The 27,953-nt window shown below is 50.5% G+C and overlaps 1 protein-coding gene across 4 annotated transcripts in view; it reads right to left on the reverse strand.

Moving 5' to 3' along the window:
- Positions 1-4,068: 4,068 nt before the first annotated feature.
- GSE1 (Gse1 coiled-coil protein) overlaps positions 4,069-27,953 on the reverse strand; it is a 165,092-nt gene continuing 141,207 nt past the window's right edge. For 3 of the 4 annotated variants that reach the window (XM_048515387.1, XM_048515389.1, XM_048515388.1), the window contains 9 exons: positions 27,321-27,520; positions 16,053-16,243; positions 14,032-14,232; positions 13,011-13,202; positions 12,607-12,917; positions 11,101-11,428; positions 7,169-7,764; positions 5,028-5,140; positions 4,069-4,386 (listed from right to left, as the gene is read on the reverse strand). In XM_048515387.1, coding sequence (XP_048371344.1) covers positions 4,084-4,386; positions 5,028-5,140; positions 7,169-7,764; positions 11,101-11,428; positions 12,607-12,917; positions 13,011-13,202; positions 14,032-14,232; positions 16,053-16,243; positions 27,321-27,520 — 2,435 coding nt within the window. In that variant the 3' untranslated portion in view covers positions 4,069-4,083. The remainder of the gene's footprint in view (positions 4,387-5,027; positions 5,141-7,168; positions 7,765-11,100; positions 11,429-12,606; positions 12,918-13,010; positions 13,203-14,031; positions 14,233-16,052; positions 16,244-27,320; positions 27,521-27,953) is intronic. The other variant, XM_048515386.1, reaches the window with a different exon arrangement.

Genomic DNA, 27,953 nt, shown 5'->3' on the forward strand with positions numbered 1-27,953 from the left:
GGGGGGGGGGGGGGGTGGGGGGGGGGGGGGGTGGGGGGGGGGGGGGGTGGGGGGGGGGGGGGGTGGGGGGGGGGGGGGGTGGGGGGGGGGGGGGGTGGGGGGGGGGGGGGGTGGGGGGGGGGGGGGGTGGGGGGGGGGGGGGGTGGGGGGGGGGGGGGGTGGGGGGGGGGGGGGGTGGGGGGGGGGGGGGGTGGGGGGGGGGGGGGGTGGGGGGGGGGGGGGGTGGGGGGGGGGGGGGGTGGGGGGGGGGGGGGGTGGGGGGGGGGGGGGGTGGGGGGGGGGGGGGGTGGGGGGGGGGGGGGGTGGGGGGGGGGGGGGGTGGGGGGGGGGGGGGGTGGGGGGGGGGGGGGGTGGGGGGGGGGGGGGGTGGGGGGGGGGGGGGGTGGGGGGGGGGGGGGGTGGGGGGGGGGGGGGGTGGGGGGGGGGGGGGGTGGGGGGGGGGGGGGGTGGGGGGGGGGGGGGGTGGGGGGGGGGGGGGGTGGGGGGGGGGGGGGGTGGGGGGGGGGGGGGGTGGGGGGGGGGGGGGGTGGGGGGGGGGGGGGGTGGGGGGGGGGGGGGGTGGGGGGGGGGGGGGGTGGGGGGGGGGGGGGGTGGGGGGGGGGGGGGGTGGGGGGGGGGGGGGGTGGGGGGGGGGGGGGGTGGGGGGGGGGGGGGGTGGGGGGGGGGGGGGGTGGGGGGGGGGGGGGGTGGGGGGGGGGGGGGGTGGGGGGGGGGGGGGGTGGGGGGGGGGGGGGGTGGGGGGGGGGGGGGGTGGGGGGGGGGGGGGGTGGGGGGGGGGGGGGGTGGGGGGGGGGGGGGGTGGGGGGGGGGGGGGGTGGGGGGGGGGGGGGGTGGGGGGGGGGGGGGGTGGGGGGGGGGGGGGGTGGGGGGGGGGGGGGGTGGGGGGGGGGGGGGGTGGGGGGGGGGGGGGGTGGGGGGGGGGGGGGGTGGGGGGGGGGGGGGGTGGGGGGGGGGGGGGGTGGGGGGGGGGGGGGGTGGGGGGGGGGGGGGGTGGGGGGGGGGGGGGGTGGGGGGGGGGGGGGGTGGGGGGGGGGGGGGGTGGGGGGGGGGGGGGGTGGGGGGGGGGGGGGGTGGGGGGGGGGGGGGGTGGGGGGGGGGGGGGGTGGGGGGGGGGGGGGGTGGGGGGGGGGGGGGGTGGGGGGGGGGGGGGGTGGGGGGGGGGGGGGGTGGGGGGGGGGGGGGGTGGGGGGGGGGGGGGGTGGGGGGGGGGGGGGGTGGGGGGGGGGGGGGGTGGGGGGGGGGGGGGGTGGGGGGGGGGGGGGGTGGGGGGGGGGGGGGGTGGGGGGGGGGGGGGGTGGGGGGGGGGGGGGGTGGGGGGGGGGGGGGGTGGGGGGGGGGGGGGGTGGGGGGGGGGGGGGGTGGGGGGGGGGGGGGGTGGGGGGGGGGGGGGGTGGGGGGGGGGGGGGGTGGGGGGGGGGGGGGGTGGGGGGGGGGGGGGGTGGGGGGGGGGGGGGGTGGGGGGGGGGGGGGGTGGGGGGGGGGGGGGGTGGGGGGGGGGGGGGGTGGGGGGGGGGGGGGGTGGGGGGGGGGGGGGGTGGGGGGGGGGGGGGGTGGGGGGGGGGGGGGGTGGGGGGGGGGGGGGGTGGGGGGGGGGGGGGGTGGGGGGGGGGGGGGGTGGGGGGGGGGGGGGGTGGGGGGGGGGGGGGGTGGGGGGGGGGGGGGGTGGGGGGGGGGGGGGGTGGGGGGGGGGGGGGGTGGGGGGGGGGGGGGGTGGGGGGGGGGGGGGGTGGGGGGGGGGGGGGGTGGGGGGGGGGGGGGGTGGGGGGGGGGGGGGGTGGGGGGGGGGGGGGGTGGGGGGGGGGGGGGGTGGGGGGGGGGGGGGGTGGGGGGGGGGGGGGGTGGGGGGGGGGGGGGGTGGGGGGGGGGGGGGGTGGGGGGGGGGGGGGGTGGGGGGGGGGGGGGGTGGGGGGGGGGGGGGGTGGGGGGGGGGGGGGGTGGGGGGGGGGGGGGGTGGGGGGGGGGGGGGGTGGGGGGGGGGGGGGGTGGGGGGGGGGGGGGGTGGGGGGGGGGGGGGGTGGGGGGGGGGGGGGGTGGGGGGGGGGGGGGGTGGGGGGGGGGGGGGGTGGGGGGGGGGGGGGGTGGGGGGGGGGGGGGGTGGGGGGGGGGGGGGGTGGGGGGGGGGGGGGGTGGGGGGGGGGGGGGGTGGGGGGGGGGGGGGGTGGGGGGGGGGGGGGGTGGGGGGGGGGGGGGGTGGGGGGGGGGGGGGGTGGGGGGGGGGGGGGGTGGGGGGGGGGGGGGGTGGGGGGGGGGGGGGGTGGGGGGGGGGGGGGGTGGGGGGGGGGGGGGGTGGGGGGGGGGGGGGGTGGGGGGGGGGGGGGGTGGGGGGGGGGGGGGGTGGGGGGGGGGGGGGGTGGGGGGGGGGGGGGGTGGGGGGGGGGGGGGGTGGGGGGGGGGGGGGGTGGGGGGGGGGGGGGGTGGGGGGGGGGGGGGGTGGGGGGGGGGGGGGGTGGGGGGGGGGGGGGGTGGGGGGGGGGGGGGGTGGGGGGGGGGGGGGGTGGGGGGGGGGGGGGGTGGGGGGGGGGGGGGGTGGGGGGGGGGGGGGGTGGGGGGGGGGGGGGGTGGGGGGGGGGGGGGGTGGGGGGGGGGGGGGGTGGGGGGGGGGGGGGGTGGGGGGGGGGGGGGGTGGGGGGGGGGGGGGGTGGGGGGGGGGGGGGGTGGGGGGGGGGGGGGGTGGGGGGGGGGGGGGGTGGGGGGGGGGGGGGGTGGGGGGGGGGGGGGGTGGGGGGGGGGGGGGGTGGGGGGGGGGGGGGGTGGGGGGGGGGGGGGGTGGGGGGGGGGGGGGGTGGGGGGGGGGGGGGGTGGGGGGGGGGGGGGGTGGGGGGGGGGGGGGGTGGGGGGGGGGGGGGGTGGGGGGGGGGGGGGGTGGGGGGGGGGGGGGGTGGGGGGGGGGGGGGGTGGGGGGGGGGGGGGGTGGGGGGGGGGGGGGGTGGGGGGGGGGGGGGGTGGGGGGGGGGGGGGGTGGGGGGGGGGGGGGGTGGGGGGGGGGGGGGGTGGGGGGGGGGGGGGGTGGGGGGGGGGGGGGGTGGGGGGGGGGGGGGGTGGGGGGGGGGGGGGGTGGGGGGGGGGGGGGGTGGGGGGGGGGGGGGGTGGGGGGGGGGGGGGGTGGGGGGGGGGGGGGGTGGGGGGGGGGGGGGGTGGGGGGGGGGGGGGGTGGGGGGGGGGGGGGGTGGGGGGGGGGGGGGGTGGGGGGGGGGGGGGGTGGGGGGGGGGGGGGGTGGGGGGGGGGGGGGGTGGGGGGGGGGGGGGGTGGGGGGGGGGGGGGGTGGGGGGGGGGGGGGGTGGGGGGGGGGGGGGGTGGGGGGGGGGGGGGGTGGGGGGGGGGGGGGGTGGGGGGGGGGGGGGGTGGGGGGGGGGGGGGGTGGGGGGGGGGGGGGGTGGGGGGGGGGGGGGGTGGGGGGGGGGGGGGGTGGGGGGGGGGGGGGGTGGGGGGGGGGGGGGGTGGGGGGCCCATTTGAAAGTAAAAATACATTTTGGCATAAATGCTCTTTTACCAAAGTACCATGTTAAATAGTGCACAAAATGATGATTTTGACAAAGGTGGCGCATAAAAATGAATAATTCTCATATTTGTTTGCAACTATACTCTAATGCAGAAGCACACAATTTTCTCAACCACTGCACCTCAACTGACCGAAGTGTCATCTTTCTGTGGATCAGAGTATAACTTCATGGAAGAGCTGAAAATTAAACTAAATAGTTCATCCTTTCTCTCATGTGCTGCATAGCCCTACCAGAGCATTCTCCACGAGTTAGCAATGGCCGCTTTCTGCTCCAATCAAGGCCAAAACAAATTAAAAATATTAAATATTTTTCCAGACCTCATCTAGGTAGATTATGTCAGCTGAGGTTTTCAGAAGCCTGCAGTTCAATTTCCCAAACAGCCCTCCCTTTACTATATCTTCCACATATAAGTTTTGATAAATTCGTACAATATTCTTCGGGTCAGAGATTTGCAACTCTTTTGACACTCAGCAGACACTGCTGCTATTTAGCCACGAGGTTCTAGAACTGAGATGTTCCTTCGTAAGTTCTTTGAGCTCTGTGGCCGCAGTGAGCTCTTATCCCCCTCATGCATGGAAAGATCTACATCTCCCCCTCTGTAAAGAGAGACATACCTTTCCTTTTCTCAGTGCTGATGTGAGTTAAGTTGAAAGTAGTGAGGAACCTCTTTTTCTCCTCAAAATTTGGACTGTTGTTCATTTCATCAGGGCTATAACGGGTTGAGAGCACAAAACGGGGAGAGGGTGTGCGACGTTTGTTTTGCACGGCTGGTGGAGAGGGGCTTCTTTCTCGCAGCATTCTCCGCCTTTTCCTTCGTTTTTGAGTCAGCAGCTCCTCCTTCTGTTGTTGAGTGGTCAACCCAAAAAGTTGCAAGAATTCCAGTTTCTACGTGAGTAAACCAGAGGAAGAAACTTCATTAGGGGATTTCCCCCTTAAAGTGCACATCAACCTGTGCCAATTGTCCCAGATATAGTGACTAGAGTTCCGTTTTTAAATAAAGCCACCAGAAACTATCATTTCAGAAAGGAAACTATAACACTATTACGTATCTCTTTTTAGGAGAAATTTCTTGCTCTCTGATTCCTTCCAATACACAAATACACTAATGCCCTATCCAAATGTTTGGCAATATTCAGGCACCCAAACAAAGGAAGCAGAACATGGTTCAAGCAAGACTAAATCTAGCTACCAGCTGGAAGGATCCAGGTTTATAGTACAAATGCAGATTTACCATGAGATACTGAACAAATCACTTCTCCTTGCTACTTAACTGGTTAATGATCTCCAAATCCAGCATATGGTGCATTAAGAGATGGAGAATACCATCATGTAGCAAAGTTAGCTTCTCACTTTATTCCAAAAGGTGTCATCACGTTAGAGTGGGAATTAGGAAAGAGATAGCCTATCAACCCTTCAATAAGACTTTGTCAGCTCATGCAGTTTCTGTGTGATTCCTGGGGCCTTGAATAAGCAATTGTGGACCAAAATGTTTTTTTCCATTAGCTTGAGGGAAAAGGTGGACTTACTTCTGAAGAGGTATCCAGCTTCAATGGGGGTTGCTCTGCAACACATCGCAAGTGAGTCCGTACTTCCTCTTCATCGCTCTCATCATAAGAGTCATCCAGATCATAATAATAACCTGTGTGAACAAGGAAGAACAGGCAAAGAAGTGAAAGAGTGTTCCTTTTAACTCAACACTGCCAGACACCCCTGGTTCTCTCAGTCTCTCAGGCTAAGAGATGGGATCTCATTACAGGATGTACTTCATCTGGAAAACTAGGCCTTATTGCAAAATTAATGATTGAATTACCATCATTGTTCTGTTACCAGAAGAGCAGAGCCAGATGACATATGGACAAGGGAAGTAGATTATGTTGTATGGGCTTATTCTGCAGGAAAATACGCTGCTATAGAATAAAAAGCACAGAACCTTACTCAGGATTGGGTATACTCTGCTCGAAGGATTTCAAATGCTGTAAGGGAAAAAAATTGCACAGAGCAGAACCAATTTGCCCAGAAAAAATAATGGAACAGAAAAGCTGATGAGAGACAACTCTGGCTTACACAATTGTGCAAAGTTTTTTCCTACGGTCACTTAGATGTAAGGTTGCTGCATCTTACACCTAGAAAGCAGACAACAGCTGTGAGCTTGCTTATATTCCAAAACTCCTCCATAAGAAGCTTAAGCCCTGTTGAACAGCAAGACACCAGGCTGCCTTTTGTGCATGCGACAGCCAGGAGGCAGAAGGCAGACGAACTTGGTGGGGTGCTAATGATAAGGCCTGGGCTCCTCATAGTTCTGCACAGCCCTGTGTGCCAGACTTGGAGATTCAGTTCCTTCACGCTTCGTGATCTTTGTGGTGACAGCATCTGTGCACCACAGGAGCAGCCTCTGCAATCTTCTGGCATAGTACCCAGTACCACAGGAGATCAGGTTCATCTGCACAGTAAAACAGCAGGTACCCATGTTGCTAGTTGCCTCACTGGTACTAAAGGATTAAGGGGCAAGTACAGTAAGAGGCATGTGCAAGGCAGACAACGCAAACCTGGCTGATGCCTGAAGACCAGTTATGAACAGGGATCTACTGCCTCACACAATTGAAACCTCTGAGTCTACATTCAAAACTCCTTCAACTCTCCTGCTAAATGCTTTGCTTTCCTCTGCTAATCCCATTCTGGTTGTACATTCTGATTAATATTTAAAGCTCCTTTATTAGTCTCCGTTCATCATTTATTAATTGGCTGTATCTTGGAGGCAGGATTTACAGAGCAGTTTGGATTGGGTGTTCAAAGCAATCTGCGGATAGCGAATGGCCTGCTAGGTAGGAGGTTCAATTAGTTTCTTGCAAGACATGCAACCCCCCCCCCCCTCCCGTCAACTGTCAAGAGCTTGGTAAAAAACAAGGGCTTGCTTCTTCTTATTTAATAATCCTGCCTGGCATTACAAATTCTGTTGTGAGCTAAATGCAGGAAAGATAATGAAACTACCACACTGGAGATCCTTCAGGCAAATCAACACATAGAATCCCAGCCCTAGAAAGTGAATAATCTTTTACTGATCAAGAAAAGCTCTTTAGTATGGAAGGACTCAGCCCCTGAGAAAGTAAAGCATGCAATCCTATGTTTGGTCCTCAGTGTTCCTCTATAAGGAAGGGAGTGTCTTTCCAGCAGCCTTGATAGAGATTGGATGTATGATGGATTCTAGCAGTATGACATTTGCAATAAAAGCTCCAGAAATTAGGAAGACAAGCCTCCCAGTACTATGTATCACTGGGTGGGAATTGAAAGGCAAACATTGGAGATATTTATATCACCTATGTCCCAGCAGAAGGGATCACAGTGTGAGGCTAGAAAAATCTGTGCTGTTGTGACGTGAACTGACTTGACAGCTACTCGTATCCTTGCCTACTGTCCACACCCTCCCTCTATAATGGAATACAAGAAGGCATCAGGTTTGCTGTTGTAAAACAGCCTATTTTGCAGCCGCAGTATAAGGCTGAAAGAGCCGCATGTGGCTTCAGAACCGCGGGTTGCACACCCCTGTTCTAGCAGTTGCATTTTTTGCTTTATTTAATGTCTTTATGCTGCCTCAAACAATATTTTCCTGTGCTGGTACATATGGGGCTATTCAAGGGTTTACATGCTATAGACCTTTTCAGGAACTGACCTTTTTCCTGAGCTTCTCTCCGCCTCTTCTCTTCCAAATCCAGTTTGCTGACCAACTTGCGGTGCTGTTGCAAGAATTCATCATAAACATACATGGGGTCATAGCCCCTGGATAATGGATACCTGTAGGGTGAACCAGGTTTGCTGTTCAAGCTGATGTCAGCAAACTGTCCACTCTGAGACAGTGATGTCCTCTGCTGGTTCAAAATAGTCTGTGTGGATTTATGCAGTTCTGCTAAGAATGGCCCATGGGGAAAACTGCCATGATCTGAACTCACAGGCTCCCTGGCTGGCTGGTACTTGTCCAGGGTTTCTCTTTTCCTCACTGCTTCCTCCAGTTTCTCTGGACAGTAGGCCTGTTCTACCTTCACAAGGGGTATGGCTTTCTGGTTGGGCTCATATTGGGTGGTATGGCCTTGAAGAGAGTGACTCTCTTGTATTCTTCGTGGCTCAGTGGTGTTATCCATTAAAGATACCGGGTTCCAAAGAGACGTTGGGACAGAATGGTGCTGAGGCTTTGGGGAGATGAGTGGAGGTGGCCCTCCAAAATGCTGTTGTTGGTCTCGGTTACTTGGTTCAGGGCGGTTTGGTCCCAATCTGTGGAAAGAATGGTCATGCAAGAATTAAGAGGGCATGCAAGAACTGTACTTCAAACGAGCACTTTGTGTTGCTCCTGAAGAATTTTGTAAGTCTCTTCCTGGAATGCAGAACACTCTGGTCACAAAAATTACAAGCTGGTCTTCTTCATAATATCCTTTCAACTTGTGGTTAAAGAATGTGGTGTAAATTGCCACAATTTGCTATTCTATTATCTCAATTCTGCCTTTTCCACCTTTGGTGTATTAAAGGCTGTGTATTCCATAATTTTCATATGGTGAAGTATTTTTCTCTGGACTGTAACCTATGTAGTGAAAAGGTAAAACAGAAGGACTACCCTAGACCTATATATCTATTGCAGGACCTTAGAAAGAGGTATGCATGTTCATCCTCTGTTGTGGCCCCCAGCATATGGAATGGTCTGCCAAATGCTGTCAGGAAGGCTTCCAACCTCCTGGCCTGCAAACTATGCAAAACTGAATTAGGAAAACCAGTTAGGAAAATTGCACAGGAAATAGGGCTGCGCCATGCAATATGGTTCAGAAATAAGCTTAGGGTAGAGGGTTCGGGACTGTAGACTATATCACTGTGTACAGTTTTTACTATCTGTTGCTGTAAGTAGGTTTTTAGTAGTAAATTTTGCCTTCAACTAACATGTTATGTTAATACTTATATTGTATTTATACTCCAGATTTGGGTCTCCGGTTCCGGCAGCTGAGCGGAGCGGTCGTTATCTGTTGAGCTCCTTCACATTTTAAGATAAGTTTTAAAGTTTTAGATATTCCAGATTTCTGTAATTCCAATTCTATTGCATTATTAATTGGCTGTGCCACCCTATCGGTTGTGTTGACATATTCTGTGCTATCCATAATAAATAAATGAATGTGTGTGCACATGTGAAGTTAGACTTGGCCAGGATACTGGCAGGTTTGACTTTGAAGATACCAGGAAGTCTGGGAATGGGGGTGGAGTATAGGGGTGGAGTGACACCTAGTGGTCTGTAGACAAACTGCAGCAGAATCTGAGTAAGGATCATGAAGTAATCCCACTTGCAAACACTACTGTGCTTATTACTATTCCTCACTTCCATGTCATCCTTTTGTTCATGATTACATTCACACTTAAACTGATCCATCCTTGGAACCCTCCAAAAGATATACTGACTTCCTCATGACTCTTCATGAGCCCCACAGCTCAGTATAGACTGGGTAATCTTCTGGCTGTAAAAATACAAGGCGAAATCAGCAGTACTTACAAATGCAGCAGCCGGGCCCCCAAGTAAGGTGGCACTGTAGATACCAGTATCAGTAGTAATTTCTTTGTGGCCTCTGTGCAGGATATGGTGTGACCCTATCAAGTGTTTCATTAGCTTTCTCACTAAAGAGGCCCTACTCTTTGAAAGGCATTTTTGTGTCCTAGCCTCTAGGTAAAGTTTCCCTGGAGCCACGTGTGGCACTTGTATGGCAGTAGCAGCTGCCATAGTCTTTGCACCAGCTGGTTACACGTTTTGATATCACCAGCTGTTGCTGCATAAGGCAACTGCATAAGGCAATTCAAAGGATTTTGACAAGTTGCTGTCCTACCCTAAAAGGACCAACTCTGCTTCATCGAGATTTGTTGAAGTCTCGCCTACACAATGTCCTTTTAAGGTGGGACAGCAACTTGTCAAAATCCTTTGAATTTGAGATTGCCGCCTTTACCCAGATACAAAGTCAACAAATCCTACGAAAATACAGGGAAGGCTGCTGCACAGTACACTGCATTGGTTACAGGTGGTAAGGAGATTGCATTGGTGGACAGCAGAGGTTGACCCACCAAGGGAAACAGTGGAAGTTTTTAAACACTCAGTGGTAACTTAAGGATCTCGCTTACTTGACTTATGTAGTCACTATTTAAACTAGGATCTGGGGTGGGGTAAGAAGTGCTGTTTGTGCCTTTGTTCCATTATCCAAACAGGTAAGTCCACTTTTTGTTAATTACACAACAAAAACAAGCTCTGCAAAATTAGGAAAACGCTGGAAAATAAACCATAAGGGGGCAAAGGCAGTGACACCACAAAATACTTTTTGTATGACTAGTAAAAGGAATAGAACTGCTAGCAGGATAAATGGATGTTGGGAATCAAAACCCATGGGTTTTTCCTGGAAATGATGTCATGCTGGGGACTAGGGCTGACAGGAGAGAACAAACATTTCTTCTTTTTTTGGTCTACTATAGTCCTTTATCAGCTCACCTGTGGCTGCCACTTCTGCTGCACAATTTCCATTATTCAGGTGCAATGAATTAGTAGCTGCTGGATTGCGGCTTTTTGAATAAATAGCTCAAACCCCTTTCCAGCGTATTTATTAGGGGCTATCCCTGCTCTAGGGTGTGTGTACTGAACCCACTACAAAAGAGGACATGAAATGAGAATATGTGGGCCATGTGGGTCAGCGGTCTTACTCCTTACATCTGTTTAGCTCCTCCCTTGATACCCCAAACCAACAATTTGATCCAGCCACAGAACCAAAAGGATGGTTTGAGTCTGTGGTGCTTAAGTGTGTGCTTGCCAGCCGACCAGGATGTGTGATGTCAATCCATCCAAGGGCAGAAGAAAGATGAGAGGAGGCACTGACACAGATTCTCAATTTTTTTGCCATACAGCAGCACCATTTTTCTCTTGAAATCTGCTGCTCTTCACATCATGCCCAGAACAGAGGTGGAGAAACCCTATTATTCCTGTTGTTTCTGCGTCAGGTCCCCCGATGGTGAATGCTGAGGCTCTTGGCCCACTTACAAAAACTTGCATTTGTGTGGTTGGACAGACTCCTGTCTTGTTCAAGAGCAATCATCTTACTATTAGCCAAGCTGTCAGTAAAGCTCTAAAAGTCAACTTTCTCACACATGTCTCTTCCTAGTTTACGCAGTTGAGGCCAGGACGTGGTAATGCCAGCAGTGCTATAACCCATTCCGATCTAGAAACCTCAAAGGCCCAGTCCTCGCTCCGTCTGCCAACAGTGGCAGCAATTTGTGACAACAGCCTCAGTGACACCTGGTCACAATCAGCTGGATGGAGGCCACCCCATGCTTATTCTGCCCAGGCTTCCAAGCAGCTGTCAGGTGGCATTAGCTCATCCTCATCAAAATCCAAACTGAGTGGAGCCAGATGAAGACTGTTTATCCTTCTGAGCTGTCAGTTCTCCAGTGGGAGGTGGCTTGTCCCTACAAAAAACCTACCTCCACTTGGGCGGTGATTTCAGTGCAGTGCAGCCCCACAAATCAGATGAGGACATAGAATACCTAGCAACAGTTCTTTTTCGCAAGAGGCCAAAGCAGACAGAGATGTTCAAGCATTACCTGGGGTTCTCTGGCCGATGCTCTGCTTCCATTTGGGTTGGTGGGCGACCAATGTCCAAATGCTGCTCCAGCACCTGCTGCCGAAACTCTGACACTTGGGACTGGCGGTCCTCCTTCTCCTGCCGCAGCCGCCGTTGCCGTGCCAGCCACTTCTCTTCCTCATGGGTGCGTTGAATGAGAAGCGCTGTGGCTGCACTGCTTCCAGGCAAGGGGAAGATACTGTGGCTGGAAATGAGGCTGGGCACAGCATGGTGCGGGGTAGATGATTGATGCAAAGGATGTTGGACTGGCTTGGGGGTCTGGATGGCAGAAGAATCCTTGGGTTTCTCTGCAAGAAAAAACAAGGTAAATTCTCAGTGGCAACACCCATATCAGACTTCAGTTAACACTGGAATTCTACTTTTTGCCCAGAGGGCACCTAGTGAAATTGGAGATGGCAGCAAAATAAACAGTAGCAAAATTACTTATTATGTCTGTGCCTATATTTGTGCTGACACTTCTTGGGACAAATTAACTTGCAATGCTTACTTCAAAAGAACAGGACAGCACAGGTGTTTGTGCAGTTCCTCAGTGTTCCTAGAACAACCTTTAAGATGCAAGGCACAGTGATTACTCAGTTGAAATTTGACACAGGTCTGATTTAATGTATATTAACATTAATGCCATATAAACAGTGCCTCTTATCCTCGCAATCTGTCCAATAATTCTGAAGATGCAGCAATGGTAAACAAGGATATTATGTAAGGGCTGCCCTCCCATATTGATAACTACATACTGTGTGCAGAACTGATAGTTCAGGTGAACTTGCATATATTTACTTTAATCTGTCCCCAAGATTAAACTGGGCAAGGATGATAACAATAAACAAAAGTTATATAGAAAATGACCAAAACAAAAACAAAACCCTTGACAAAAGACAGTAAAAGAGACAGTTCTGCAAAAGAGCCACTGAAAGCCCTTAGCTTTCTTGAGAGACTTCCCTAGAAAATGGCAATGTATTTATAGGTGTTTCTCCATAGAATTCTGGACTAAAGATATGTCATGTGTATTTGTTATTTTAATTTAAACATGCACACACAGTATCCTAATGTCTAATTATTCAGTGGAAACAGGGTTCCAAACCTGACTGGCAAGCTCACAGATGTGTAGAATACAGGAAACATAATTACTGACATAAGAAATAAACTATAAGAGTTCCATCATGATTAGCAACTAAGTTCAACAATGAAACTAACACTAGGCTAAATGGTTGGATGCTGCAATAGACTGTGTGGGAAGACAGATAGATATTAACCTGTAAGATCACACGAGTGACTGTGTAGACAGTAACCCTTACAGAACAAGACACAGGATCAAAATGAGATCAAGGACTGTCAAGATTCCTATGACCCCCCCAGGTAGTCAGCTCCGATTTACTGAAGACTTTGTCTAAGGGCAGAATCTCAGATTTTTGTTGTCTGAGTCGTATCGAAACAAATATGTTTTCAAAGCAGCTCTAAGAGTTACCTGCTCGGTTTGGCATTAGCTGCTCAGTCGGTTTGACACGTTCTTCTGGCAGGTGGCTCCTCAGCCCGTGCAATTCTGACACAGGTAAGAAAGGGACTTCCATGGATTTGACAATACTCTGTTCCTTCTCTCGGGCTCTCTCTCGCTGCCGCTCTAGCTCCCGTTCCCTTTCCCTCTCTTTTTCTCGTTCCCGTTCTAGCTCTTTTTCCCGTTCCCTCTCCCGCTCCCGTTCCCTCTCTCGTTCCCGGTCAGCTTCCCGTTCTCGTTCCTTCTCTCGTTCCCGCTGCCGTAGTTCTTCATCCATTTGCAACCTTCAAAAACCAAAAGCACAGAATTGATTAAACAAACCTAAAAGGAGGCAAGTCAATCCTGCCACATTGTATTAAGTCAAGATATTCCTATACCTTTCTGCAGCCAAGCTGGAGATGCGTTCAGATTGAAGTGCAGAGAGAGATGAATGAGACAGTTCAGTGGGGTATCTCACTCCAGACAGGTGGAGGTGCATTGCTGATGGATGAAGAGGTGGAAGTGAACCAGGTGTTGGAATTGGATAGAAAGGTGAACGCAGAGCTGAAAGGCAGTAGGAATCATCCATTCTGAAAAAAAATGGGTGTAGTTAGTCTGAGCTATGAGAAGTGACCATATTTATGTTTACGTAGAAAGAAGACTGGAGACCTCTTGGGTCCCTCAGCAAATGCTTGGCCCTTAAGAAATAAATGAAATGAAGTTGTGGAAGTTTGGGGCTTTGGACATGTTTTGGGTATGGAGAGTTCCCACCTACTGCACTAATAGCCTGAAACACCTGAATATAGATCCAAGAGGCATGTGGGCTTCAGCTTAGGGGAGATGGGAGAAGGAAAAAAATGTAAAGAGAATAAATGCTTCCCTCCCTAACACATGCATAAATGCTACAGAAGACACAGAGATTCACAGAAGACCATCTGAGGTTCCCCATGGACTCTCTTGAAGACATTTGTGCTTTAAGTCCTTTGCCACATCTGAACCTTACACAGATGCAGCATGTCTTACTGATCAGGGCACAAGAGAAGGTCAGCAGAGGTAGGCACAGATCAACACAGCTCCACTGAAGGAACCAATTAATCAATCAGCAAATCCTACTGAGCTGTACTAAAGCCCTAAGACAGGGGTAGGGAACCTGCGGCTCTCCAGATGTTCAGGAACTACAATTCCCATCAGCCCCTACCAGCATGGCCAATTGGCCATGCTGAAAGACTGATAGAGTCACTGGAATCTGGTGCCCTAAGAGAACCCTTCATTGTGGGTGATGCCCACTACTTAGCAGTTGATTCCAAAGGACATGCTCGAGTAACTGCCTGAATTGCTTAGGTTCAAATTCTGCCCCCACCCCCCAAAAAAGCAAGAGGTGGAGCAACAAGCAGTTGGATCAAGGTCTGTAGTGCTTACCTGAATGCTGGGTGAGGAAAAGGATGGTGAGCCAGGTAACTGGGATGGTAGTATGCAGCAGCAGTGGCCGGATCAAGAGCAATGGGAGGCAAGGAGGACATGCGGAGCTCTTCAGCTGTATGGTAAGGCCGGAAGCTTCGCAAATAGTCCTCTGTGACTGCACTGGGAGGCACCACATGGTGAACAGGCCGCTGCAAGCTGCTGAGTGGAAGAAAGAGGCCAGCAGAGATGAAACTCAGAATTTTCACAAGAACCAAGAGACTGGATGTACTTGTTCAGCTCCTTGGGTCCTTCCAAGTACCCAGCCGTTATGGACAAGAAAAAGTACAGTACAGCACACACAAGCTAAAGAGAACCGATAGGAAGCTCCACACGTCATGCTCCCCATTTCATGCTGTAATCTGTGCTTTTTCACATTATGCTGAGCAGGCAAAATTATCAGCTGGAGCAAATATCCCTTCACCCTGCCCAAACACTTCCATCACTCTGTGACCTTATTTTTGAGCTGAATTTACTTCCAAGATATTTGAAGACTATTCTCTGCACATTCCAAACATTTAGCTCAGTGTAACAGCTACGTGAACAATGAAACAGCTATACTTCTAAAGCAAGACTTTTATTATTTATTTGTTTATTTATTTATATCCCACCATTCGCCCCAATGGGGATCATTTTCCTGTCCTTTTTATCCTCACAACAACCCAGTGAAGTAGGTTAGGCTGAGAACAGAAGAAGAAGAAAAAGAGTTGGATTTATATCCCCCCTTTCTCTCCTGTAGGAGACTCAAAGGGGCTTACAAACTCCTTTTCCTTCCCCCCCTCACAACAAACACCCTGTGAGGTGGGTGGGCTGAGAGAGTTCCGAAGAACTGTGACTAGCCCAAGGTCACCCAGCTGGCGTGTGTGGGAGTGCACAAGCTAATCTGAATTCCCCAGATTAGCCTCCACAGCTCAAGTGGCAGAGTGGAGAATCAAACCCAGTTCCTCCAGATTAGAATACACCTGCTCATAACCATTGTGCCACTGCTGCTCCCATGGGACTGACCCAAGTATGAGACTGACCCAACATAACTCAGTTAGCTTCCATGGCAAACTGGGGATTTGAAATGGGATCTCCCAGATTCTAGTCTGGCACTCTAATCATTACATCACATTGACACTCCCAGTCCTCTGACCTATTATATAGAGCAGGGGTAGGGAACCTTTAACACTCATAGAGCCATTTCGACCCGTTTTCCACGGGAAAAGAAAACACTTGGAGCCGCAAATAATTTTTGACATTTAAAATAAAGATAGCACTATATATATAGGGGTTTTTAACCTTTTACTCCGCTCATTCTGAGAAGCACATGGATGTGCCACTGCTTCTGCCACCGTAGGCGAATGGTGAAGCCGGCTGATCTCGCTTCGGCCAATACCTAGAAAGCGCCTGCCCTGCTCCAACCGAGAGCCGGTGAGTAAGCTTCCACGCCCAGCCGACCATGTATGGGCAGGTTGGTGCGCCCGCCCTGCTGCCTGCAGGGTGGGCAAGGATGGGGCCGGCGGCTCGGCTCGTGGAGCCACAGTGCAAGGGCAGAAGAGCCGCATGCGGCTCTCGAGCCGCAGGTTCCCTACCCCTGATATAGAGGCATAACACTTTATTAACTGAAAAGGGACTTGCAGGACTATTGTGCAAATGGCAGAATGCACTTGGGCATGCTTTGATTGCATAGAAAGGCCCTTTACAAATCAGTCAGAGACCAGCTTTTAAGCAGCTCTTGGTTCCAGCAATGCCAAGCAGAAAGATTGCACTCCGTTCCTTTTGCACAAGATTTTGTACAACACCTTATACATTGTTATGCCCAGAAACTGGCTGCATAAGATCTTACACATGCAGAAATGCAAGCAGCAATACAATAAGCATGACTTAGCACAAACAGCTGCTATGGTCTTTTGCTTGTGTTGCTTGCACAAGAGGCACAGGTAGAAATTTTGCACAACTGTCACTTCTTCCATGCGTATACTCTCTGCAGCATCACTTACTTAAGATGTGGGAAGCGGGAATCCTGAACAATGGAGTTTGGTGGGATCCCAAAGGAATAAGGCGTCCCAAGCAAGTGAGAAGGGACTGTTGGGCCACTGGCCTTCTCCTGGGGTAGTGGTGCCTCAGCAATCAGGTGGTCCCTGCTGCTGGAGCTGCTGTTTCCTCCACTGCTCCGAGACCCAGCTTCTTGCTGAAACACAAAAGGAAGGCATCAGCACTGACACTCCTGCAGTCCCTCTCAGGCCAGATGCAAGATCAGTTACTACCAGTTGCTGAGCAAGATGATCTACGTGCATTATCTACTTTCTAGTCATCCAACAACAGAGCCTGAACCTGGGAAATTTTTCCCAGTGTTGCAATTTTTGTCATGAGTATCATTCCTGCAAGCTATTCAAGGGTAACAAGAATACCGGTGTGTTGGGCAGAAGTATTGTTGTGATTATAAAGAACAAAACAGTTGTGGTTTTCATTTGCAAGGCATTTTACAATCCTTAGCATGTTTGGTTGGGGTGATAGAAAGTGCTGTAAAGTTGCTAACTTATGGAGACCTCACAGAGTTTTCGAGGCAAAAGGTATTCAGAGATGGTTTGCCATTGCCTGCCTCTGTGTAGCACCTCTAGGCTCCTTTGGTGGTCTCTCATCCTGTTTAATTTGTGAGATCTAATAGGATCAGGCTAGCCTGGGCCGTCCAGATCTGGGCAAACCCTGACCCTGTAACTGTTACCATTTTCCAACAGGGAGGCCAAGGCAGAGAAACAGTGAATTGCTCAATACTGAACTATAAGTTTTTGTTTTCACTGGAATCAAATTCTGATCTAAACATAATGAGAAAGAAAGATGCAAGGGAAATCAGAAGGGGGAGGTGAGGAAAGGCAGAAAAGCAGACAACCTAATGTAGCCTTATTGAAATTCAGAGATGATAGTGATTGTGGGTCACACACTTGTTCAGCCGGATCCAATGTGTTCTACTAAATAGAAAAATCCAGAAGTTCACGTAAGAGGCAATTTCTGTCCCTGGTCCTAGATCAAGCTAGAAAGTTTTGGTGCCAGTCCCCTCGCCAGCATTTTTTTGGCTGTCAAGTCATAGCTGGCTTATTGCGACCCCAAAGCACTTTCAAGGCATGAGATGTTCCCAGGTGTTTTGCCATTGGCTGCCTCCCCATTATGCCCCTGGTATTCCCTGGAGGTCTCCTATCCAAATAATTGCCAGGGTCAACCCTGCTCAGCTTTCTGAGGTCTGACAAGATCAAGCTAGCCTGGGCTATCCAGGTTGACAGTTTTACAAAATATTAAACCTCAACCCAGCTTGGAAGCAAATCCAATTGATTCTAATGGGATGTACTTCTAGAAAATTGCTCTTCTCCGAATTGAGCCACTTAATGTGTCACAGGTCCAAATGGAACCAGATGAAAGTTCCTTCCAAGTGACACACATGGTAATTTTAATACCTGAAAGCTACTTCCACCTGGACCCATGGAGAAGGATTTGAAGGCATTTTGAATTTGTTTTGCAAAATGTGAGGTTTTGTTCACTGATGACATCAGATCTAGGGATACAATTTAAACTATATTGCTGCACTGACTGGCATTTGTCATGGGGCTAGGCCTTCAAACTCTGAGTCACCAGAGACTGAAAACATGCTTTGGATTCAGTAAATGAACAGGTGTACAAAATGGGCCACCTGCTGTTGACACAGGTACAGATCCTCTGGATTGGCTAGACATGGTTATAAGTAAGTGACCAGTGCAGTCTTCGTCCAGGAGGCCAACAGAGGAACATCTTATGCTTGCTGCACTCCACCACAAACTCAAATCCCAGTTTTGTCCAGTTTTGTTTGAAGTTCCCAGCTCCAACCTGATTGTAAAGAAGTCTAGCCTGGTATGAAAAGTGATAGTCACTGAACTCTAAAATAACCAGGGAACACCTTTTCAAGAGAACCTATGGAACCTCTTAGGTTTTTTTTTAAAGATAGCCAACGGAGACCGTGAATGGTATAAAAAAAATAGAACTTTTCCCTTATTCACCCATAGTACGAGAAGAGGCAAGAGTAAGTACCTGTTCACATGGTTGCTACCACAAGATGGATGTTGCATTTAAGAGGAATACAGGAAGCTGCATTATACTGAATCAGACCTGTGGTACATCAAGATCACTACTGGGTAATCGGACTGGCAGTGGTTCTCCAGTTTCTCAAGTAAAGCTGTTTCACACCACCTACTGCCTGGTCCTTTTAGCTAACGATGCTGGGGACTTTCAGCATGCCAAGTAAATGTTCTGCCACTGAGCCTTCCCTTTTAAAAAGGATGAGACAGATTCACGGAGATAAGAGTATATGAATGGCTACTGGACTTCATTAGTTAAATGGAACCTCCTTGTTCAGAGGCCATGTCTCTCTCAATATCTGCTCCTCAGAGATGAACATCAGGACATGATTCTTGTTTCATGCTCCTATGGACTTCATAGAGACATATGGTAAACTGCTGTTTGAAACAGTATGCTGCACTAGGTAGGCTTTCTGTCCAATCCAACAGTGCTTTTCTTTGGATCCAAGGCCTATCAAATGTTAGAAACAGACATTTAAGAGGAAAGAAACTGTCCTGTATGTGGATGAAAGGAAGCTCTCCTTGACTTTTCCACTGGAAACAACAGACTCTGCCAGCCATTTCTGGACTACGCTAGGCATTATCTGGGATGGTAGCTGCTTTCATGCAATGTTGAGTATCCTGGCAATAGCAGTGCATGTGTGAAGAGCAACTGAGGGCATTAGGAAGCTGGCAGTGCCACTGGGCCAGAGTAGACTGGTGTGTGACCAGTTATTCTTTGAAGTTGGCCAACCCAAGCATCAGCTGTGCAGGCAGCTGCTTCCCTTTTGCTGTCTCTGGTATTCTGGCAAAACAGAAGCAGAAAACTGAGAGAGAAAGCAACATCTGGTTTGGGAATCTCATGATGGCTTTGAGTCCCAGCATCTCCAGACTAAAGACAATCTGCCTGGGCAAACACTAGAAGGCTGCAGAAGCAACTTTAAACAAGAATTGGTGGAAACATTTTCAGGCAACTTCTACCTGGGTGGGCACACATGTACTCTATGTGATTCCATGTAGTAAGACACTGAGTGGACAGACCCAAGATGGCCAGCTCCAAGTCACAAGGATGAACCTCTGGAGGCCTCATAACAAGCCCAAAGAATCAGAAGAGAGTCTACACAGATGTGTGGGGGAGAAACAGAGTAAGAAAATATGTTCACCAGCTGCCAGAAGTCTATTCAGCTCAAGTGAAGATTTATTTATTTACTTACTTCTTTTCTACCCTGCCTTTTCTCCCCAGTGGGACCCATGGTGGATTATATCATTCTCTCCTCCGTTTTTATCCTCACAATAACTCTGTGGGGCGAGTTAGGATGAGAGAGTGCAATTGGCCCAAGGTCACTTAGCAAGCTTCCATGGCACAAGCGGGGGTTTGAACTTAGGTCTCCCAGATCCTAGTCTGATGCTTTTAACTACTACTACACCACACTGGTTCTCTCTAGTCCAGGAACTCATTTTTACAAGAGCTAGACAGGACATAAATGTGACTTGGTTGGGCCAGGCCTGTGGGGTGAGCATGACCTCCCACCAGGCTGGGCCCAACCAAATCACATTTATGTCGTATCTTGGCCTTGAACAAATGAGTTCTGCACCCTTGCTGTAGTCCTTTCTAGATGTCTAGTTCTTACCAGAAAAATATCTCTTTTTCTTACATCAGTTCCTTTAAATAAACACACATTTTAATTTGTTCATTTTATTATGGTTAGACCAAGCTTACAATGAGCAAGACTGGCATGTCTACCACAGAAGCATTGCTCCGCATTGCTCTGGTACTAGAGGTGTCGTGGACACAGATGTTTTATACTGTAAACCCTACGGTCGAATGATTTCTACTGAGTGCCAGTGGTGTGTAGTGGCCACAGTGTTGGACAAAGATATGGAAGACTTCACATTCAGATCCCCTTTCTGCCACAGAATCCTGCTGGATGACCTTGGTCCAGTCACATACATGCAGCCTAACTTACCTCATAGGGCTATTGTGAAGATAAAACAGAGAAGTGAATGATGTAATCCTCTTTGGCTCCCTGAGTAGAAAAATTGAGTATAAATGAAGGAAATTCACAAGATTTCAACCCAACTGTAGTAATAAGGATAATTAAAAATCCCTACATAAGATTCCAGGGGTCACCAGATTACCTCAAGGGTCTCATATTCAAATATACAGGGAAGCAAAACAAAAGGGCAGCATCTCAGCAAAAACTACAGTAAGAGTGTGGTTAAACTGGGATTTGAACTAGTTCACCAAGCCTGAACACCACCGATTTCATCATATCCAATTTCACTCACAGAAACACACAGCTATGATCGCCAGCTACATCAGAATTGTAAAGCACGGCACCATCTACTGTCTCACACACAGTGCTTCACTTCTAAAGATAAGAAAACCTCCAGTCTGCTAGGAAATCAGCATGGCATTTAAAGACGATCACACAAAGAAGGAACTCAGGCTCTAAACAAGCATGCTTGCCGGTTTGTGCCTCCTCCTTGCTCAAGCATCAGTTTACCTTAATTGTTTAACAAGGTATTGCCAGACAAGAAGCATAGCACAATTCTCAACAATTAGAACCAGCTAGTTTAGCAACAGCCGCCTGGACACAAGAGCTTGACAACAGAGCAAACAGAAGGGCACTCAGCAGTCTAAATGCTCATTTGCAGGCACTCCCTCCAAGACAATACCTAGTGATAAAATATTAACCACTTAATGGGCCTGAATGGGTAACAAAGACCTGTTTGATGGGCTTCTCCTTGCTTACATTTGGAAGGAAACCCCATTTGGTGAACATCTCTCCCCAGAGGTGCCACAAAGTTTCATGCCTGGTTGCTAGAAGCTGACCAGTTATGAGGCCACTCTGGTAATGCAGCAGTGGAAGCTTTTGCAGAGCCCACAAGTCACTTTTTTCTGTTTAATGCTTTGATCGCCTGGCAGGGTGCCAAGTGGTCCTTGAAAGGTCTCCCTGGCCCCTTTAAAGGGATAAAAACCTTCTAATGGCTTTGAGGGAGCAGTGGGAGGCAAGCTCTGCTCAGCAGCACCCTGGATGTGTGCCGAGACACAAAAGCAGTTTACAGATGTCAAAAGGAGTCAAATCAGAGCACAGATCCTTCCATTCTGTCTGCTCTTTTCATTCACTGGATTCAGCAGAACCAGGATCCTCCTTGGTGCAGGATACAGAGTGTTGGGTTCATACACATGAGACCCAAATTCAAATCTCTGCGGCAAAGCTCATGAAACTACAAGCACCCTTGAATTCACTGGGTCTGGTATAGACTGGGGTTTCCCAAGGATCAGTCTTTCATTTTAAAGCAGAGTTTCTGGTTCTCATAGGAAGAAAGTTTTGTATCCTCAAAAGCATCTACCACAATCTCTTTAAATGATGGGAAGAGACTGTAAAGCTCTGTATGGCTTTTTTGATCATTTTTCACACTTGCACCTAGACCAAATGGTTATGATCTTCCATTTCCCAGTCCAGGGCAAAGAAGTTACAGCCCATGCAGCCGGGATGTTGGAAACAGAACAAGCTATGTATAAACATATTTGCACAACTGATTCCACAGCAGAACTGGTATTTTTTTTTAAAAAAGGACACATAGGATATGCAACCCTGGTAGGTGTGCTCTTCAAGCATTCTCAGTCCTCTGGAAGAAAGCTGTAGTATCAGGATCTCAGGATGGAGTCGCAGTGGATGCTGTCTCCAAGGATAAGGCACAGGTTGTGCCAAACTGCTGAAATGCCCACTGATTTCTCCTTCAAACATGATTATTTTTGTCATCATGATTGCTGCGTTCCTCTCATCAAGTGATCCAGTCCATCCTTTGCTTGAAGCTCCCGTTCACTGGCCTTTTGCTGTGAACAGATTCCCTCACGGCACCTACATTCACCCCATCACTGTGCTTGGTGTCAAACAGACTTCACATGAGCCTGCTCTATTCATGGCCTTCAACCAAGTGTCTTATGTTTCACAACCTGTATGGCTGCCTTAAGTCAAGAAGAAACGCAGCTCATAAATAAAAGACATAAATGGAGGTTTGGCCCTTGGAAACAGCCCACAGAGTCAATGCAGGGGGAAAAACTAGAGGACTGTAAAACCAGAAAGTAGAGGAATAATTTCAGCAATGCCTGGTCTAACATGATGCCAAAAACTGTGCTTCTTTGTAACTTTCTGAGCCTGTCTTTATCCATGCAAACATCAGGAACATCACGACAAAGAACCAAATCTTCCACTGAAAGAGTTCAAATCTGACGATTCTGTCCCTGTCCCTCACAGATGCTCTACTTCTATTGCTGAAACAGATTTGGCTACTGGGGGACGGTTATTTATTAAGCTGATTACATCCAAGGATTACCAGTTAATGCTGAAAACTTGAATTCTCTCTCTGCTTCCTTCCCATCTTTTGGAACAGAGCTGAGCCCCACTTGGGAAGCAGGGTGGGGTGGAAGAGACAAGTTAAAAATATAAATAAATAACTAAATGAGGCGCTGAAAGAGTGGCAGCGAAGTTCTGCCTTTGGAACTTGGACACAGGCACGGAGAACTTCAAGCAACACACTGCAACTTAAAGCCTATGTCCAAAGCCAGAGGAGCCAGCTATTTTTTGCATAGATGTACCATCCATCATTTTGTCACCACAGAGCGACACCTTAAAACACACACACAGCAGATAAGGATTAAAGAGCTTCGTGTCAGGTGCCACAGGGAGAACTGCCTCTATCTGTCAAGTATATTTACTAAATACCACCACAACAAACACTCAGCAAGCAGCTGAGAGCTCCTCAAGACTTTCATAATCTCTTCAGAAGATACATCGGCCATAATTAATTCAAAGAGATGGGCCTGCTGATTGGAATTTTTAATGAGCAGAAACATCTGTTCGCTCTCAGAACGCTGCACGCGCCTGGAGCGCCACACATCCGGCCCTTTTCCACAGCTAGCAAGCAAGTCCTGACCTTCTCTGGATGCATGAAGAGGGGAGAGAGAGAGAGGACAACAGAAGACAGTGACAATGAAACAAGAACAAAATAATTGAGCGCACAGCAAAAGGAGACGGTGTTAAATGATGGTTCCCCTTGACTTTTGCCTCATAGAAAAAAAGAGGTCAATGAAAAGGGCTTGCTGAAATGTGGGGATGGTTTGTAAAGACTTCATTTGCATATGTACAAAGATCATCAAGATGGGTGGCAAGCATGCTGTGTGCGGTCCACTTTTGCCAAGCCTGGCTATAATGAGGAAGGAGAGCAGTGGAAGGGAAGGCAGCCCATGTTTTCTCCTGCCTTCAGATTTACTGGCTGCTTTATTTCCAGAGCCATTAATCATCCTGGGAGGATACAGATGACTACGGAGCCTGAAAAAGCACGCAAATATAAATCCTCTAGCCTTTTGATAGTGGCCATAAAATAAACAGGTTAGTCAAGCATTTCATTGGAGGCATACAGGAAGCAGGGCCAAACCCTTCATAGAAAGCAGCGTCAGCAAAGTGCTGGGTTTCTAGGCAGCAGAGATGTGCCTTTGAAGAAAGATGATATGGAATGACACTTCAGCATCTAACAAGGGGTGTGAAAAATGGGGGACAGGAGGTCCATCCTCTCTGCTATATTTATGAGGAGGGCAGTGATGCGAGACAGCCGATTTGTACGACCACAGAGGTGAGGCTTCTTCATTTAAAAAAAACACCTTTCCCAGTTATATTTTAGCCTGCTTAGATTCGAGTAGATACTTTTTCTTAAGCACCCAGAGTGTACTTTCCAGTGAAAATAAGTTCTACTGGATGAGATGGACCACTGGCCCTAACTGAATCAAAATCAGAATTCTTATTACAATCACAGAGCAGTATAAACCAGCGTAAGGTAAATATAGAATACCCAATTAAAAGAAAGCAAAAGACTAAAAAAGAATAGGCACCAGGGGACAATGAAATTAACAGATAAAGTACTGTAACTACAACTTTCAAACTTTGCCTATCCTACGGTGTATTTCAAGTGCTGCTGCACAAAACCTAGCAACATATTGTATGTTGTATTGGTATCTATGAGCAGCATAGAACTATAAAATTGTCCTGGGGGTCCGGGTAAACTACATAGTAGTGGTGGGGTAAGGCTAGTACACATAGTGGTGAGGTAAGGCTAGTACACATAGTACTGACAGCAGAGAAGCACATGTTCTATTGCTTCCATGAGTCCAGATTTACAAGGACATTGTCTCTCCTGACAGGGGATCTTCTTGTGTTGGCCTTCAAGAACAGCTGAAGGGAAGACTTTGCATCATGCTAGAGTAAAAGCCCTCTGATATTTAGGTACTTCAAGTCCAGTACTTCAGGTACTTCAAATGTACCTATTGGAATCACTAGCAATGAAGGTTAGAGATCTGGCTAGATCTATGTCTGCCACATGCTGTTTAACGGCCTTTTTGGCCTGTTCATAGCCCATGCTAAATAGCAGTTGTAGAGAAAATTCCAAAGATAAAATTTTAGTTTCCTATTTCCATGTGGATTGAAAGTCATTATTCATAAACAGTGGGGCAAGACAATTGGAAAAAAATAATCTGAGCCAATAATTACTTATGGCCACCCATACTTTAACCTCCTCCCTCATGAGGCCTGTCTCTAGTTGTAGAGACACGTTACTGGCACACAATACTTTTTATATTCCTGAACTTGGTTTGTGCAATGTTGAATGGCACCTGCTCAAGAAAAGAGGATGGAAGTTCTGGTTGAGCTGTAAAAGCCAAGCTGGCAACATATTTGATTTCCAACAGTTGCTAGAATGAAGAAAGGAGAGAGCACTCTAAATTGACTGAGGGGGCAGGGAGAAGTGAGGGGAGGGGAAGATCCGTCATTCTCCCGTGATTAGTGTGCAATCTCTGCTAGGGAGACCATGGGACATGCCCTATTAGCTTTAAAATAGACAATTCTTCATTCCACTTGGCCTTTCAAAAGACTCCATATTATCGTTAAAAAATGCTAACCTCTGATGGATTGGTGGCGGCAGCAAGCTGCCACTTTGATTTTAACATTTCAGAGCTCCAAGTACCTTATCTATTCTGTTCTACATGCCCCTATCTTATTTGACCAAGTTGCTGCGCTCAGTCTCCCCATCCACCAAAAAAGAATTAAAGCTTCAATTGAGGTTCTGTACTAGGATGGATAGGTGGCATCATCTGTTGAGTCAGCCCTAGTTTCTCTCTACTCAGAGCGCTCCCTGGTGGCATTAGAGCTTCATTAGTGCTAAATAGTTGGAGCAGAAATATTACTGCCTTTTCTCAAGGGCTGTGGAATATTCCAGAGGCAGCAGAGCATTTCCTGCAAGCCTACTGGAGTTGGGCAGGACCAAATCCATTGGAAAAGGCAAAGCAACTGTAGGCTGCAGAGAAATCCAACTGAGTTCTGGATATGTTCACCAGACTCAGGTTCGAGAGTTAAATAGATATATCTTGACAGCTGTTTCAGGGAAACCATCACAGCAACAGGGATTAGCGGGGAGACACAAAAAGACTGGTCCTAAAATCAAAGGATCAGAGTGAATTCTAAACAGTGGAGAAATGGGCTTTAAACTGCTAAGAGGGGCAAACCACAAGGAAATAGGTATTTCTCTACTTCCGAGCAAGTGAGCTTGGGCACTCTTGGGCCTCCTATGCAACATGTTCTCATACGCATATTTGAGAGGCTGAGGAGTTGCCAGTTATACTGCTCAGGCGAAGGGAACGGCCTCTTATCTTGAGCCTTTCCCCTTCTAGCACTTTAAAGTCCATTGCGCTCAGAGGACACAACCATAATTACAGCTCTGCTTGTGTGCACCATGCAGAGATGCAGAGCAATAAGCCATGCTTGGTTAAGCTGTTTTGTTTTAAAGGTCATTTTTTAAAAGGTGGAGATCACAACAGACATGACTGTGGCTGACAGTACCACAGAGCATGCTGGAAAAAAAATCAGCCTCTTCTTTCTAGCAGCAGCAGAGCTTGGGGTGTGTTGATGTTTGTGTGTGTGTGTGTGTGCTTTTCTCTACTGGGGCATCAGCTGCACTTCTTCCAAGCAACAGGGATCCTCCTTTCCCTTCCTCCTCCCTCCTTCTTCTTTGTGGTTTAATTAGTATTTCCAAGAGCTGAGATCCCGCTGGGAAGCCTGGGTAAAATACAAGGGGAGGATAACCATTAACAATGATTCTTAATTAGCAAATGCTTCCACTCCCTGCTGCCATCTGCATGTGAGTAAAGGGGAGAAGGAGAGAAAGAGAGAGAGGCGCATGCAGCAAATGCAGCCAGGCTGCTTTGACAATAGTAGCAGTGGGCTCAAGAGGATGGTCTGTGTGTCGATTATAGGGGACATTTCCCTCTCCTGACACTTGGCACTTGATTGATGTAGATGTGCTACAGATACAACATGATGCTTTGTACCCTTAGACGTTAAAATATGCAGCCCTCACTCTGCACAATCAATAAGCTCCTGTGGCCTGAAATAGGAAACAGAAAGCCTTTGGAACTGAATTAAGGACAGTGCCCAACTCATACAGTCTGATGTGCATTTGCATAGCTGTTTGAGAAGCAGCAACAGAGAATACTGGGCTACTTGCAGAACCAGCACTCTGGGACCTGCACTGTTATGACCCTGCAGCATTGTACAGAATTCGGTACCTTTTGCTAGATTTTGAGAGCCTTATTATCTATCTCACTTTTAATACCTATCCTGCTCTCCCAACATTCCCAACACACACAAGAACATAAGAAAGAGCCTGCTGGATCAGACCAGAGTCCATCTAGTGTAGCACTCTGCCACTCACAGAGCACTCTGGCCCACCAGATGCCTTTGGGAGCTCACAGGCAGGATGTGAAAGCAATGGCCTTCTGCTGCTGCTCCCGAGCACCTGGTCTGCTAAGGCATTTGCAGTCTCAGATCAAGGAGGATCAAGATTGGTAGCCATACATCGACTTCTCCTCCATAAATCTGTTCAAGCCCCTTTTAAAGGTTAGTGGCCATCACCACCTCCTGTGGCAGCATATTCCAAACACCAGTCACGCGTTGCATGAAGAAATGTTATATCTTATTTTGTCAGGGAAGTGGAATCTTCCTCAACTGAACTCTCAGTGTCTATCCATGGCAGCCTAATCCTATATGTTGGTTTGCTTTGCTCTTCTCCGTATCTTCCTCAAGCCTGTGAGAAGACATACGTATTAATGTCAGGTTGGGGTTTGTACGTTACCTGCCGTCCTTCACTTCTCCAGACGCCATTCACAGTTTTGGTGGGTGCGATGGTCACCACTGGAGGTGTGCTTGGTACGGTGTGCCCTCCTGGTGGGACAATGAGAGGCCCCATTGGTCCTCGTTTGGGTGTGCTTGCAGGGGAGCTGTGGTTGGTGGCTGGTGAGGAAACTGGAGATGACTCACTGCTTATTGAAGAGCCTTAAAAGAAATGAAAGAGACATTAGATGGGAAGTCTTTGTTCAGCTCCAGTTCAATAGCCTGACCCCCAACATCAAAGTAGATTCTGTGGTGACAAGTTCTCACTGCAATTAGCCAGGGCAAGCTTCTGACTCCAAGCACCTTCCCAAACACCACTCCAAGGAACCAAAAAAACCCTAATCATCTTTGCCATATTCAGCAATTAGCCCCCACCTGTCTCATTCCAACTTGGCCATAGTGATCCGGGCAACAGTCACCTCTAGGCTGGATTACTGTGACTCGCTCTACATAGGACTACCCCTGAGATTACCTGTGAAGCTTCAGTTGGTACAGAATACAGCTGTGAGGCTCCTAACAGGGACTCTGTGGAGATCAGCAATGACTTAAAGTAATTCGGGGACAAGTAGCAACCTAGGAGCTAAAAATTATTTTG

This window comes from Sphaerodactylus townsendi, linkage group LG14 (genome assembly GCF_021028975.2).
Source record: "Sphaerodactylus townsendi isolate TG3544 linkage group LG14, MPM_Stown_v2.3, whole genome shotgun sequence".
Lineage (NCBI taxonomy): Eukaryota > Metazoa > Chordata > Lepidosauria > Squamata > Sphaerodactylidae > Sphaerodactylus > Sphaerodactylus townsendi.